Genomic DNA, 15,851 nt, shown 5'->3' on the forward strand with positions numbered 1-15,851 from the left:
AGACAGGCAGATGTTCCTAGAAGGAGATGGCAAGTGCCTCTTCTCGGCCAGGCCTTGTGCCAGGCTCTTGACTTGCAGTTTCTGTAGTCTACACAAGTCCACCAAAGCATGGAGGAAGGAAACCACTAGACAAGGATCTTCGCGATGAAAAGTTCACTGGAAATCTTCTGTCAGTCTGAAGGGTAAGACCTCAGGACACATTGGGAGAAAAAAAGGCATCTGGTTTGACTGGAATATTAACAATTTGAAAGACTTGGAGTGGGTAAAACTAATCCAGGGGATTAGGACTAAACCATGGAGATTTCAACTAAGGGCCAATGAGCGCCTTTTAAATACCAGACTGTGTGCTAAGGGCTTTCACAATCATTTATCTCTTTTAACCCTCCCCATGGCATGAAATGGGTTTCAGAATTACAACATTAGAAATCTAAGGTCATGAAAGCATAATAGTGAGCAAGGTCTTGTAGCTAGTAGGTGGAAGAACTGGCATTTGAGACCTTGGTCTCTTTCCCAAGTCTGTAACCCATTTCCCTTTCCTCTTACCATATATCTAGATACATGCAGGCTCCATTCTTGTGGGTGATGGGCAACCAGCAAGGGCTTTTTGAATCTATGGGATGGCATGAGATGACAGGATCAGATCTGCTTTTTAAATAAGGATAACTCAGGTCCTTTGCATGTGCCTTGGGACATCAGATGGAATGTAGCTGAGAGAGGACAACTTCATCCCATCTGCACTGAAGGATTCCATAGTTACAAACATATTAACTGCAAGATATTTCAGCTTCTTGTCCTTTGGACAAGATAGAGAAGACAATGGACATTTCTGCCTGAGTGAAATAAAATAGAGCTACTTTATAAATAAAAGTTTTTAGGAGATTTTCTTTGAAATGTTGCCTCAGGGGGTCCTTCCTGTGTGATTGTTATGGAACAATTAGGCTCAGCCATAGCCCCAAAGTTATTCAACAGAGAATTAATGATGCAATCTCAGAAATATTCCCTGGATTAAGTGTGCTCGATACCTTTCTAACCTTTTGGTCTGCTTTTTATTTTATATTATCATGGTCCAATAGTGAAAGTAATGAAATTATCTGCTAAAAGGGACTTATGGCGTGAAAGAAGAGTGGGGAAGGAAGGTTCTTCTCAAGTACCTCTTCTGAAGAAAAAATATTATTGGCAGCTTACTTTTTCTGTCATCTCAAAGCACAAAATTAATATTTTCCTGTGTGTAATTCATGGGTGCCAATTCAGCAGTTTGCAACCAGGGGTGACTGTGACCCCATGGGGACATTTATTTGGCACTATCTGGAGAAATGCTTGGTTGTCACAACTAGGAAAGTCTACTGGCCTGGAGTGGTAAAGGTCAAGGACGCTGCTGTCCCTACAATCACAGGATAGCCCCTACAACAAAGAAGGATCTAGCACCAAATGGCAATGGTGCCGAGGCTGAGACTCCTGCCCCAGTTCCAAAGCCAGTTTTTTTAAGCATAAGGAAAAACAGAATATATTAGTCAAGTGAACATTAGTATTGTGAATTACAGCACAGTTAGGACTCTGCAAATATCCATGTTCAAATATTGCACACTGAGATGATTTTTTTCACCAACTTTTAAAGCAGTTTCTTTGGAATACAGTGTAAGGTAGGTTCTGACTTTGCTGTATCTCTAAGACAAATTTAGAAAAATGTGTGGGAATGAAAGTGCTTTGTAAACTGTGATATCTAGACAATAAATGGAGTCATTATTACAGGAGGAGAGAAGCAGAATGCAAAATATTAGTTCTTTCATCCTTCAGGAAAAAATTAAGATAACTCCAGGTGGGCAAAGAAAGGGGGAAAAAGAAGGTACTGAGGACCATTAAGAAGCCATTGCAATTGCTTGAACTCATACTCCCAGACAAGTGGAAAACCCAGGAATCTTTCAGGAGTTTCAGGATCTAGGGGTAGGAGTGGACCAAGGGCTGCAGTTTATGGACCAAGGAAGACCTGAAAGGCAAAGTGGAAGCAGAATAGAAGATGGCCCAGAGAGGTGGTCTGAATGAAGAGTCACTACAAAGGGAATGGCAAGAGGTAAGAGCAACCAGAGATGCCACAGGATGTGAACAGGTTCAGAAAAGTGGAGAGGAGAGTTTACCTGGGGCATCGCCTTAGACACACAGTACTTTTTTAGAGTGAAAAATGTCAAGCATGTATGAGAACCTGAATCTAAGCAAGGCAGTAAAAAATGGAAAAGCGTGGATTCCAGTGTTCAGTGTAACAGCAAAATGGTTGATCACATAAGCTTTGAAGCCAGTCAGACTCGGTTCAGACCCTGGCATTGCCACTTCCTGCTTCTATCACCCTCCGAAATATCTCTGTGTCTCTGTTTCTTCATCTTTGAAATGGGTTGTTGACTAAAGAGTAATAATGGGTGTGTGTGTGTGCGCGCATGTGTATGAAGTGCTTGGCACAAATAAATGCTAATTATCATTATTCCAGAAACTTTTCACCCTTATACAGATATTCAGTGGAGCCAATGATTACCACCTGTGTAAGAGTAAACGGCAAGGTGATGTAGAAATTGAACCTGAGTCAGCTTGGCTGACTGAGAGGATGGTCATGTCCATGATCAAGATGAGGAAGCACAAAGGGAAAAACTGGTTTGGGAAATGAGAGGATGTGATGAGTTCCATATGAGATGTGTTGAGTTTTAGGTAATTGGCAGGTCAACCACGTGGAGAAGTTTGGGAAGCTGTTGGAAATAAAGATCTGTAGCTCAGGCTAAATTGCAAGGCTCGAGATTTTTCACAATGTTGACTCCATGTTATCCAATGAGATTCCCAGGAAGAATGTACACAGAGAAGAGAGAAAGACAGAAGAGGTAGAATGTTAAAGTATTTCTAGATACTTAGACTTTTTTTTATAATTTTGATGATTGTACAGTTCTTAAAAGAGCACACTATCTTGCGGAGAAAAATGGTTTCCCTTGACAACTTTGAGAAATCTAGAACTGTTACACTAAATGACCCAAGACCTGTACGTTTAATATTATTATTAATATTATTTTAGTACTTTATCTTCTTCCTACATCATTTACAGTCTTGCGGAATCTGCCTCACATGGGTGATTTGCTACTATCAATTTAAAAAAAAAAAAAAGCCGCCATTGTTAGACCTGCCCGAAAAAAGGAAACTTATCTTCGTGGGGCCTTTTCCTCTGAGGAAGGTGTATAAACATAAGTACATGGAACCGTGGATTTCTGATTTTGGTTGTTCAGCAGGGTTTGGTTTGCCATTATTGTCATTTGCTTTTAATTTGGTTAGTTGGTTGGTTTTGGTATGGTTTGGTTTGGTTTGGTTTGGTTTGTGGCTTGCTATTTTGGGATGTGTTTTCAGTATGTGAAGTTTCTAGGTAAGTGATATTTCACACAAATAATTACAACTATCTCTTCTCATGTTACTGACAACAAATATTTCCATAATCTGTTGAGCTGCCTTGTTCTATTATTTTATTTTTTTGAATTTGAAATAAAGTTATTTTTAAAAAGGATCCAAAAGATAAATAAATAGCAAAGCCAAAACTCGAACTAAGACAGGATGGCTCCAAACTATATACTCTTAAATATTACGCTATGATTTAAAGTGGTCAAGATTACCCACTTATATGTATATATGCTTTGATATGGGTAAGTGTATGTGTCTATTTTCCAAAGAGAGAAGTATGGAAGACTATCTTTGAACCCCAGGAGAAGTAAGATTATAAGAAGAGTGAGGAAATTATTAATCTTTTCCTTACCTATCAATGTATAGTTTCACTTGTTACAAGTATGTTGCATGCTCAGCTCCATTAGTCATGAGAGAAATGCAAATTAAAGTCACATGGTAAGAGGGAAGTAGTTGTGCCTCAAGTATAGAGCTTCCGTCTACCATATGGGAGGATCTGGGTTTGATCTCCTGGTGAAAAAGAAGAAGAAAAAGCATGCCCGCATGGCAAGCCAGTGCCCACGTGGCTAGCCAATGCCCCACAAAAGTGAGTGATGCTGTAAGACGATGACACATCAAAAAAGAGACAAGGGGAAAGTCAAGGTGAAGCACAGCAGAAACCAAGAACTGAGGTGGCACAATTGACAGGGAACCTCTCTCCACATCAGAGGACTCCAGGATTGAATCCCGGTGAATCCTAGAGAAGAGAAAATGAGAAGACAACAGACAGCAAAAACAGCAGGACAGGAGGAGGGGAAGGGGGAGAAATAAATAAATAAATCTTTTTTTAAAAAATCGCAATGAAATACCATTGTATACTCACCAAAATAACTAAAACAAAGAGAAATAATACCAACTTTAGTAAGGATATGAAACAACTGGAATTCTCAAACACTACTGGTGAAAGTAAGAAGTGATATAACCATCTTAGAAAATTATTTGTCATCATCTCTTAAAGCTGAACATATGCATACACCAAGACCCAGCAATTCTGGTCCTAGCTATACAACCAACAGGGATGCATATATGTATATGTTGAATGAAAGACATGATTAAGAATGTTTATAGCAGTACTATTCATAACAACCACAGAATGAAAGCAACCCAAATATCCACCAACAGTTTAATGGATAAATGAATTGTGGTATGAAAATAAAATGAAATATTCTGTTGCACTGAGAAGGAATAAACTATTACTACAAGCAGCAACACGGATAAATCTCATAATGAATGAAAGAAGCCAGACACATAAACACACACACACACACCAAGCTATGCATTGTATATATATTTTTTTTATTTTTATTAATATAAAATTAAAAACAAGCTAACTAATATAGTGGTAGAAGTTAGGAGTTTGGCTACTTTTGTGAAGAGTAGTGAATGGAAGGGAAGATGAGGGGACTTCTGAGGCAATGGTGATGTTCTATTTATTGATTTGTGCTGGTTATGAGAGTGAGTTTACATTATAAAAACTCGTTGGCTGAACACTTGGGATTCATGCATTTTCCTGTATGTTATCTATTTAGTTAAAATATGTTCAAAGGATAAATTGTTCTGGAGTAAAAACAATAACATGAAAAAGTACCTAGAAATAACATCATGCATACTATCATAAAGTCCCGCTCAAACCTGTACCTTTCCTTTTGAAGTCCACAGAAGGGCTTATCTCTAGAAGCATATTTGAAAAGTAATCAATTAAAAAGTGCTGGAATGGCTCCAGCCTGGATCCATTGTTCACAAAGGATATCTTGCAAAAATTTTTCTTAGAGAACTAAATGCTACTGAATATCCCAAGTCAAGTTTAAAGTGACTGTACTTAGAAGAAATAGTAATTGCACTGTGTTGCAAGGAAGAAAATATTTGTCTAACTATGGCAGATTAAAGAAAGAACTACTTTTTTTTTTTCTTGATTCGTTTATTAGTACCACTGTAAGGAAGGGCCTCCTTGTTCATTGAATCAGAATATCAAGTCTCAAATACACATAGCATGGCTGGGTTTTGAGATAATAGACTAAGTACCTTCTGCAGTTACCCCTCCCAAAACAAATTTTAGAAGTGACAGGAAAAATACTTTAGAAGGAAGAGGAGGAAAAAAGGAAAAGACGAAGAAAAGGAGAAGGGAGTGGAGGATGAGGAGGAAGATGAAGAGGAAGAAGAACAGGCATATTGGTACTTCAGGGTGAAGGTAGAAAGGGAATTCTCAATGGCAGAGAGAACGTTTGAGGAATCCCTAGGACAGGGAGTGTCTGTTTCCCTAAAGAGGAAAACCACAACCTTAATTGTGAGAACAAAAAAAACATTGTGGAAAGTAGGCACAACACAAAAGCGATTTTTGCTCCCCAAAGTACTTTATTCCAGAAGTGTTATACACCTCACTCTCTTAGGGCCAGTCTATCTATTTGATGAGAAACATGATTGCATTAAATGGATTGGGTAAGATCTTCTGTTCAAGTCACAGGAAGGCTGCAGTAGAAAAGGGTTCAGTTCAAAATTCACGGAGTATCTCTGGCATGGCAAGCACTGTGCTAGGCATTAGAAGTACTATGATGAAAAAAGAAACAACATACAAACAACAACAAAAAAAGACACACCTGACCTTGAGGAGTTTACAGCCTATTGTGGGAGACAGATGCATAACATAGCATTTCAATATGATGTCATTGCATGGGGTGATATTGGAGGGCAGAGAACAAATTACTTAGACTAACTTTAGGATTTGGAGGCAGCTTCCTGGAGGGGCTGATACTCAAAATGAGTCTTGAGGATGAATTAGAGTCACTATACCAGGGTCGTAAAGAGTTTATATACTACACTAAGGAGCTTGTATGCAATACTAAGAAATACAGATTTCTTCCAGCAGCTTGTGAAGAGTTATTGAAGGATTTTAAGTAGGGTGATGTAAGTTAGCTAGCTCTGCAATTTTGGATAGATGTCTCTAGCTGCCATTTATGGGTGGGTCTAAAGGGGTAAGGCTGGAAACAGGCAGCTGCAGTGTTAGGAGGCAATTCCAGGTGACCAGGTGAGAGATGATGAGGACTTGCAACAAGGCATTGGTTAGCAAAAAGACAGAAAAGGGGACAGATAGGGAGGATGAAAAAAAAGGAAGAGGCCTTGGCTAGTATCCAAGCTTTGGATGTTGTTGACAGGAAGATGATGGTGACATTCACTAAAAACTCCACAGAAAAAGAAAAGTTTAGAATAGAAAATAATTACTTCCTATTTGGACATGGTAAATTGCTGTAAGATTGCTAAGTAGCTCTATCCAGAATTAATGTGGCTATATGATTCTGAAATTTAGAGGAAAGGTTTGGTTAGGCATATAGATTTGAGGGTTCATAGGCATCTAAGTGCCTCCAATATGAGGGTAGAGCTTGAAGAGTGCTAAACCAAAGGCAGAACTCCAGAAAATATTAACATTTAAGGGGTGGACAGAAGAAGAAAATTGCACAAAAGTGTCCATGAAGTGGATAGTTTGGAAAAGTATGGAAAGAATCCTGAGAGAATGATGATTTGAAATCCAAGAAAATATAGAATTTCCAGAAACAGTGAATCTAATGCAGTAAAAAGGCCTAGTGATTCAAACATTCATTAGAGTTGGCAATATGGAGGTTGCTCTTTCTTTGGTATGAGTAGTTTCATTCCAGTGGGAGATGGAGCCCTATTTGAGGTAAGCTGAAGAAGGAATGGGAAGTGAGGAAGTGGAGACTGCAAATGTAGACTAGAAACAGCCACAAAGGGAATAAGAAAGCTCGGGTACCATCAAAAGGAAAACACAGGATCCAAGGAGGTTTTCTGCATGCTTTAATGGTGAAAAAGATTGGATCATGCTTAGACATTGAAAGGAAAGAGGAAGAGGTCAAAAATATAGGAAATAGTGTAAGTTATGCAGGAAGTAATACATTGTAGGCTACTACAGGGATGGGGCTAATGGGCAAAACATAGGAAAAGGAAGTATGGGTGTAATAGTAAGTAGGGGACAATGGAGAACAGAAATTGGTTTATTTCATATTTGGTGGCCCTAAGAATTACAGTTATTTTCCATAAAGTAAGAGGGAAGGTGTCCTGTGAGCATAATGGGAGTAGTTGTTGATGAAGAGTTTTAAGGCCAGTGGTTAAGGTTGGCAACACTTCCTGTGGGGGTGGGAAGGAAAGCTGAGCAATAACAAATAAAAGGATTGTGCACAAAGACCATGAATGTATGGTACTAATCTGTACATTTGTGAGTTTTTCTTTTCTAGAAGCACACAATATCCCAGGACAGTAACAGATGAATTACAGTGTTTTCCCAGAGCTGAGGTTTTCCCAGGAGAATAAACAAAAGATAGGGTGCTAGGGAGTTTGGGGGTTGATGAGACAGAGATCCAGATGATCAACACATGATCTGAGCTAAGGTTTTAGGCTAAGACAAGGCTCATCCACAGGGAGAAAAACAGAAGTGCCGAAAGAATAGAAATGAAGTACAATCAAGCTGGAAAGATAGAAGCTCAGTCAAAAACACAGGCATCAGTTAAGCTAGATCTTGAATGTGGAATGGGGATGGGAGTAGTAATTTGGAAACAGAGGGGATAATGCATTCAGGGAAAGAGAATCACACCTATGAAGACAGATGCAAAAGAGAATGGCAAGAATTTCAGTGAAAACTGGAGCACCCAACACAGAGAGGAAACTGGCATAAGATCAAGCTAGAAAATGTACATTAGGCCAGATTGAACTAAGGAGTCTGGACATCGTCTCCTCTAAGAGGCCAGGAACCAGCTGAAATTCTCAGACAGCAGAGTCAGAACTGCCCCACAGGGCTATGATTGTGCAGGTTGTGTCCTGCCAAGGGCCCCTCCCTGGGGGCCGAACTCCAGGCCAGGCAAGCTCTGCTCACCTAGCCATTCACCCTACTCTGCAGTTGCATCACCATGCAAGAGCCTTCCTGTAATTCAATTCCCCCCTCCCCAGAAGGAACGCCCTGTCATAAATCATCCGAGGGTCATCTTTCTTAGTGGCTAGCAGTGGCTCTGAATGGAGTGACATGACCAGGTCAACTTTTCAAGGTGACCTCTTTGGCCATGGAGTAGAAGGTGACCTAGCACAGGAGAAACAATAACCACAGTGAGCAGAACAGTTATCAGCATGACAAGGACCTGACCAAAGGCAGCAGCCAAGAAGAAAGAAGAGGGGCCAGATCCGGAAGGGAGCTGCCTAGTAGAATTCGCACTGGGTGACTTATAGACATAAGGGCTGTGGGAGAGGGGAAAGTTAAGAAGACAGACTGAGTCTCCACTGTGTTCCTAGACTAAGACCTGCCCACAGTCAATGCTCAGTTAGTATTTGTCAAATGGAATAATAATAATAGACCAGCCAACAACAAAACATTTTCAAAGGCAAGATATTTTCACTGTAATGAAACCCTTTACTCTCAGGAAACAGTACATCTCAAGTCTTTTAAAACATCTCAATCTCCTAAATTTTGAGATGTAGCACTCAAAGAACTCAACCAGAAATTTACAGAGTTATTCTTGTGCAGTGAGTGGTTCTCAGTCTTGGTTGAACTTTCAAATCACCTGAGACACATTTTAAAATCCCAATGTCCGGACTGGACCAAGTAACTCAGCAGGCATCAATATTCTTTAAAGCTCCTCAGGTGATTCTAATATGTAGCCAACTGCTCCCATACAACTTTGCAATGCACGTTCTAGAGTTCTAGACATGGCCACGGTCACAGTTTTGACCATGTTTAGAAAGAGTTTAAAAATAATTTAAGATGGGAAGCGGACTTGGCCCAGTGGTTAGGGCGTCCGTCTACCACATGGGAGGTCCGCGGTTCAAACCCCGGGCCTCCTTGACACGTGTGGAGCTGGCCCACATGCAGTGCTGATGTGCGCAAGGAGTGCCGTGCCACGCAGGGGTGTCCCTCACGTAGGGAAGCCCCACACGCAAGGAGTGCGCCCCGTAAGGAGAGCCGCCCAGCGCAAAAGAAAGTGCAGCCTGCCCAGGAATGGCGCTGCACACACGGAGATCTGACACAACAAGATGACGCAACAAAAGGAAACACAGATTCCCGTGCCACTGACAACAACAGAAGCAGACAAAGAACACTCAGCAAATAGACACAGAGAACAGACAACTGGGGCGGAGGGGGGGGGGGGTTGGGGAGGGGAATGGAGAAGGGGAGAGAAATAAATAAATAAATCTTTAAAATAAGAATAATAATAATTTAAAAGTGAGAATGAGGGTATTTCATGAAGAGCAAAAAGGCCGTTTAAAAAAAGAAAAGTTAAAGCAAAACCATCTAAGACAGCAGGGTCTAGGTTTTAGCCCTTGGGCTTTCCCACAAAATCCTGTGCTGTCACTCTGAGTTTATCTCCAAACTCACCATCTTCATCTATAAGGCACCCTTGGTGTTGGTGAGTGCCACTCGTCTCTCACAGTCAGATATTCTCAGGTTCTATTATTTCTAACTCCAAAATTGAGCAAACTAAAAGTAATTTAAGTCTTACCCTTCTTGACATGAAGGCAGAAGAGCACTGGTACTCAAACAGTGAAGTGAGCCTCCATCCTGGGCCATGGCTGATTTTTACCAATCCACAAACATAATATTTTAAGCCAAATAAAATACTGAGGTTTGTACTTTGTATACCTTTGCACTCTTGGTTCACTTTTCTAGTAATTAATTTTTTATTATATTTTATAAAAATGTAAGTACATACCAAATTAGAAATTCTTTTTTTGAATTGGTCTTTCACAACAATTTGGAAGACACTGAGCTGGAGGACCACTGCTACATTTGAAAAAATGCAAAAGGTACACACAGGAAGGAAACAGTCAGTGCAGGCAAATTAATTTTTACCTGAGATTCGCCTAGGAATGCATTAAACGATTTAAAAAACCATATTGAATTTACATTTTATTTTAAGTTCTGTTTTATCTTAGATTGTCATTGTTTCAAGTTATTTTCTCTCTTTCCGCCATCTTGGAGCCTTTGGAGGCCTGCTGGGAACAGGACTCCTAAAATGGCAAATAGGTCTGGAAGGCTGTGATCCAAGATCACTTTTGCTAGCCATAAGCGGGGGCTCCGGAACCAGAGGGAGCACACACCCCTTCTTAAAATTGAAGGCATTTATGCCCGAGATGAAACTGAATTCTATTTGGTCAAGAGATGTGCTTATGTGTACAAAGCAAAAAACAATGCCGTGTCTCCTGGTGGCAAACCCAACAAAGCCAGAGTCATTTGGGGAAAGGTAACTCATGCCCATGGAAAGAGTGGCATAGTTCATGCTAAATTCCGAAGCAACCTTCCAGCTGAGGCCATTGAACACTGAATCCATGTGATGCTGTACCCCTCAGATTTATTGAGAAGTAAATAAATAAAATTGTGGCTTTCTTTCTTGTTAAAAAAAAAAAAAAAACTTACTTTCTGCCATAGACTTATATATGCGTTGCTGGAAACTCTTTAAAAGAAAACAGTCCATATTGGAAAGCAGGCAGTTAAGAGTTACAAAAAGTAAAGAAGCCCATCTTCTAAGAAGAAGCATAACATAAAATGTCAGGTAGCACCAAGAAGTTATTAATTTTCGTTGGGAAAAGTAGGTACTCTCCCTTTTAAAAAGAGAATCAAAAGTTACTCCCTTGGGAGCAGGTATAGCTCAGTGATTGAGTGCTGGCTTCCCATGTACAAGGTCCCAGGCTCAATCCCCATACCACATAAAAAAAGAAAGAAAAAAAAAGGTTAAAAAAAGTAATTCCCTTCTGATTAGAAACAGCTAATTGATCACAGGGTTTCAAACTAGTAATGTAGACACACTTGTTTGAAAATTAAAGCTTGCACAGGCAGGTTCGTTTCCCAAGATCATGCAGCTAGTAGGTCAGAGTTCAGATGTGAGGCATAGTAATCTAGCAGTCCTGTTCTCGGATCTTCCACCATAAAATGTGTTCCAGTAGGATCCCTGAGAATGGATACTTACAGAAGTTTCACTTCCATTTGCCTAAAATAGGGTAACATTAAAATAATGCAAAATATTTATGAATCTTTTAATATATAAATGTACCAATTCTAGTCAGAGCTGTCTGTACATAGACAAGATCAATATTTGTCCCAAACTGATTTGTCTGTCACACAGGAAAAAATATAAGAGAGGGAAGTCAATATCATCCATACCAACTGGCTTATCTAAACCATAACATGTTCCTGAAGAATGCCATCTTGATCCTTTTGGAAAATAAGTGGGATATATAACCCTAAGAAATAATAAATCTTTGCAGATATTATGTAGTCACTGAGACGAATCCAAAAAATATATTCATCAGGATAGTACATGTCTGTTTCAGTGGACTAAACAACTTTGCTTCTTCAGAGAAATCTCAGCATGAAAAAAAATAATTTTTAGTCAATAATTTGGTTCTTGCCAGAAAATCCATTTACTTTTAATATGGATAATACAACTTTTATTGTAGTCTATATATTCAGCATTGTTTAGTTTTAGATTGAGCATATAGTATTTTACTTGACTACTGTTAATTAAAATTAACAGTAATTCTGTTACTTTTTTTTTTACCATACTGTAGCAGTTTGATATTGTTTATGAATTCCAAAAGAAGATATTGAATTATGTTTGTTAACTGGTCTGTTCCTCTGGGTATATTAGATGGTATTGGATTCAGAAGTTTCACTTTTATTTGATTAAATTATGAATAAGGCTTTGATTGAGTCATGTCAGTAAGATGTTGAGTCCCCACCCACTAAAGGCAGGGACTCACAGAGAAAACTACACAGCAGAGGAGAGAGTAGAGGGGTTTTTTTTTTCTTTATTTCTCTCCTCTTCTCTCCCCCCCGCCCCCAGTTGTCTGCTCTCTGTGTCCATTCGCTTTGTGTTCTTCTGTGACCGCTTCTATCCTTATCAGCAGCACTGAGAATCTGTGTTTCTTTTTCTTGCGTCATCTTGTTGTGTCAGCTCTCCGTGGGTTCTGCGCCATTCCTGGGCAGGCTGCACTTTCTTTTGCACTGGGCAGCTCTCCTTACAGGGTGCACTCCTTGCGTGTGGGGCTCCCCTACACGGGGGACACCCCTGCGTGGCACAGCACTCCTTGCACGCATCAGCGCTGCGCATGGGCCAGCTCCACATGGGTCAAGGAGGCCCGGGGTTTGAACCACGGGCCTTCCATGTGGTAGGTGGACCCCCTATCCATTGGGCCAAGTCTGCTTCCTGAGAGTAGAGTTTTTGATGCTGGAGCTCCAGGAAGTAAATACACAGAAGAACATAGAGGAATAGAGACAGTTCATAGACACAGCAGAGGCCCCAGGAAGAGAGAGAGCCTGATAGTCTACAGCTGACCTTGTGGAGAGAAGAGAGCAGCTGAACCCGGGGAGAAACAAGCCCCAGGAGAGAGACGAGACTTATCCCAGCCTATAGCTGATACTGGAAGAAGCTGGGACCACTGTGCCTTAAGAGGAAGGGGAAGGCTGAACCCTTGTAGATGTCCTCAGCCATCTTGTTCCAACACATGGTAACAAATTTTGGGTGAGAAAGTATCTCTTATGGTACCCTGAGTTGGACTCTTTAGGGCCTTGTGACTGTAAGCTTTTATCCCAAATAAATATTCTTTCTAAAAAGCAACCGATTGCTGGTACTTTGCATCAGCACCCCTTTGCCTGACTAATACACATACTCTAAAACATTTGACAAAATATATTTTCCTTGCATATACTGTGACTTTTTTTTAGACTTAGTTTTTAAAATTTATTTATCCCTGCCCCCCCGCCCTCATTGTTTTGCACTCACTGTCTATTCTCTGTGTCTGTTCATTGGTTGCTCTCTGTGTCTGCTCATCTTCTTTTTAGGAGGTGTTGGGAACTGAACCCAGGACCTCCCATGTTGGAAGGAGGTGACCAATTTGGGCCACCTCCACTCCTGCTTGTGCTTCTCATTGTGTTTCCTCATTGTTTCTCTTCTTCCTCATTGGGTCTGTTCATTGTGTCATCTCGTTGTGTCATCTTCTTGCAGCAGCTCACTGTCTTGCTTGTCTTCTTTAGGAAGCACTAGGAACCAAACCCTCAAGTGGGTGTCCAACTGCTCAAGCCACATCCGCGTCCCTATTCTGACTTTTTAAAGGCCAAGTGGATGATCCCTCGATTCTTAGCATCCCTGACTAAAAGTTAATATTTCGTAAAGGAACCAAGATATCAATACTGAATCAGCCAGCTGGGTGCAATGAGGGTGCCCTCTTGAATAACAGGAACAATTCAGATCAATAGGAAGCTCATTGTCTTATCTCAAGACAAATTTTAAGTGTGTAGGCCTGGTCTGAGGTTATAATGGCATTAGTTCTGAATATTTAGTTTCAGCACCAATGATTTTTTAAAAAATCATTCTTTGGTTGACAATATAAAGTCTGAATGAGTCTTGATGAGCATCTATCCAGCAGTCTGTCTTTTTGCCTCTGGGATGCAGATGGCATATAGCAGCAATGCTATGGGACTGTGTGAGAGACAGTAAAGAAACAGCAAAGTCAAAATAGAATAAAATCTAATTACATGGAGTTTCACCTAAAACAAAAATTGATTGAGTTCTGCCCAAAGTGGCTTGTTGTTTCCTGTGCCAGGAACTACTGTGCAAGCCCAGCAGGAAGTGTGCTACAGAGCAGGATCCCATTACATCCTTGTTTTATGGTTCATTTCACTTATTTAATGCAATCCGAGAACCTGCAAAAGGAACATGTTAGAAGGAGGGGATAGGTTTTTTGTCTTTTGTTTTGTTTTAAATTTCTTTGAATCAAAACATTTATTTTTACAAGGTGCTTAAAGTCTCAGAGAAACACAACATCCAGGGTTGCATGGTGAAGACATTTCCCCTTTGTCACAAAATTTAAGACACAGTTGAGTTATGTCTAGAGTTGAGTTATGTCTGCTTCCTTTGCTGTCCTACTCCCATAATTTTAAACATGAAGAATTACAACCATGTCCATGAGTGGTCTAAATCATTGTGAATTCCCCATAAGCTCCTCCTAGGGCCACTAATTTGATAGAGAACCGTGAGGTTGGGGGTGGGAGGGAGTAGGGTGGGGGCAAAGGAACACAGGTAAGACACAGAATAGAGATTCATTTGTCAAGCAAAGGAATGTGTTCATTCGACTGCATGGCTTGCAAATGTGGATTAAACCGCTGGGTTTCCCTGTGGAGGCATCCGCTGCTCCTCACACACTGTGTTTTCCTCTCCAGAGACCTCAGTATGAACAACATCAGTCAGCTGCTCCCGAATCCCCTGCACAACCTCCGCTTCCTAGAAGAGTTGTAAGTATCTGTATTCTCAATGCATCTGGTCAACACTGGACACATTCTTGTGTTTGTCTCTCATCCTGTGGGAACCAGATAAAACACAGCAGAAAAGCTGTCATCACCAACCGTTTTGGCACATGAGGAAGCACTTAGTTGGGGGGATGGGGGGAGGGGTCGTGTGCTGCTTATGATTCTGGAAATCAACTTATAAAAGAGTTTACCATGAGGCTACAACTTTCTAAGGTGAGACTGAGCCAAACAAATTAAAATTTTAAAACAAAGGTTGTTTAAAAGAGCGAGATAGTTCTTTGGAAATAGCTAAGCAGCAGGATATTAAAAGTTTGAATACTGGTTCATGTTTATTAAAATAGCAAGGAAAGCTATAATCAAAACCAAAAACTGCTGCTTGGTTCGGCTTGTGACAAGGAGAATTGAGCCCACATTTCATAGCACCAAATAGTCTTGTCCTAATCACTTTTAATTACTATTTCCCTACTTTTAAATTCTGCTTCCCTCCAGGCTTGAGCAGGAAAACATGAAATTCACGAGGAACTTAAAACTGGGCTCTCCCAAACTCACAGTAAAAATAACTAACTAACTAAATAAATAAATAACGAAAAAGGAGGATGCTAAAAATTATTTAATGATATGCAAAGAAATCTTGATGAGGTCTAGTAACCACTTTCCAGAAGATGAAAAACAACTATTATAAATGAAAAATCTGCATTTAAAACTTCATTTGCTCCTCTTATCCTTTTGGGAGATGGCATCTAAGGAAGTATGCATCATCTTAGTCCTTGTGAAGAAAGTTCGGCGCCATCAGTTGAATAAGTCCCCTGACTCTTGATTAAAGGAATTGTTTAGGCAATGATTGCTTTTGAAAATACTTGTTTTATAAATCGTAAAGTCAGGATCCAATCTTGGGAGTAATTTGAATTGTTGATGCACCACAAGATCCATCATGGGAGGTGGAAAGAAAGTTTCATCCTATTGCGTTACATTGATCGTTTTTTCAAAAAGATAATGTTCTCAAAGTTCTCTTCTCCAGAGTTTTATCTATATTTTTATGGCATTATATTTTTAAGAAATACTTTTGTTTTACCACTGAACTCAAATATGCCTAAATTGT

The 15,851-nt window shown here is 40.1% G+C and overlaps 1 protein-coding gene across 1 annotated transcript in view; it reads left to right on the forward strand.

The window, feature by feature from the left end:
* LGR5 (leucine rich repeat containing G protein-coupled receptor 5) overlaps positions 1 to 15,851 on the forward strand; it is a 129,053-nt gene that overhangs the window by 47,072 nt on the left and 66,130 nt on the right. The window contains exon 2 of the mRNA XM_058308427.2: positions 14,666 to 14,737. Coding sequence (XP_058164410.1) covers positions 14,666 to 14,737 — 72 coding nt within the window. The remainder of the gene's footprint in view (positions 1 to 14,665; positions 14,738 to 15,851) is intronic.

This window comes from Dasypus novemcinctus, chromosome 12, assembly GCF_030445035.2.
Source record: "Dasypus novemcinctus isolate mDasNov1 chromosome 12, mDasNov1.1.hap2, whole genome shotgun sequence".
In the NCBI taxonomy this organism is placed as follows: domain Eukaryota; kingdom Metazoa; phylum Chordata; class Mammalia; order Cingulata; family Dasypodidae; genus Dasypus; species Dasypus novemcinctus.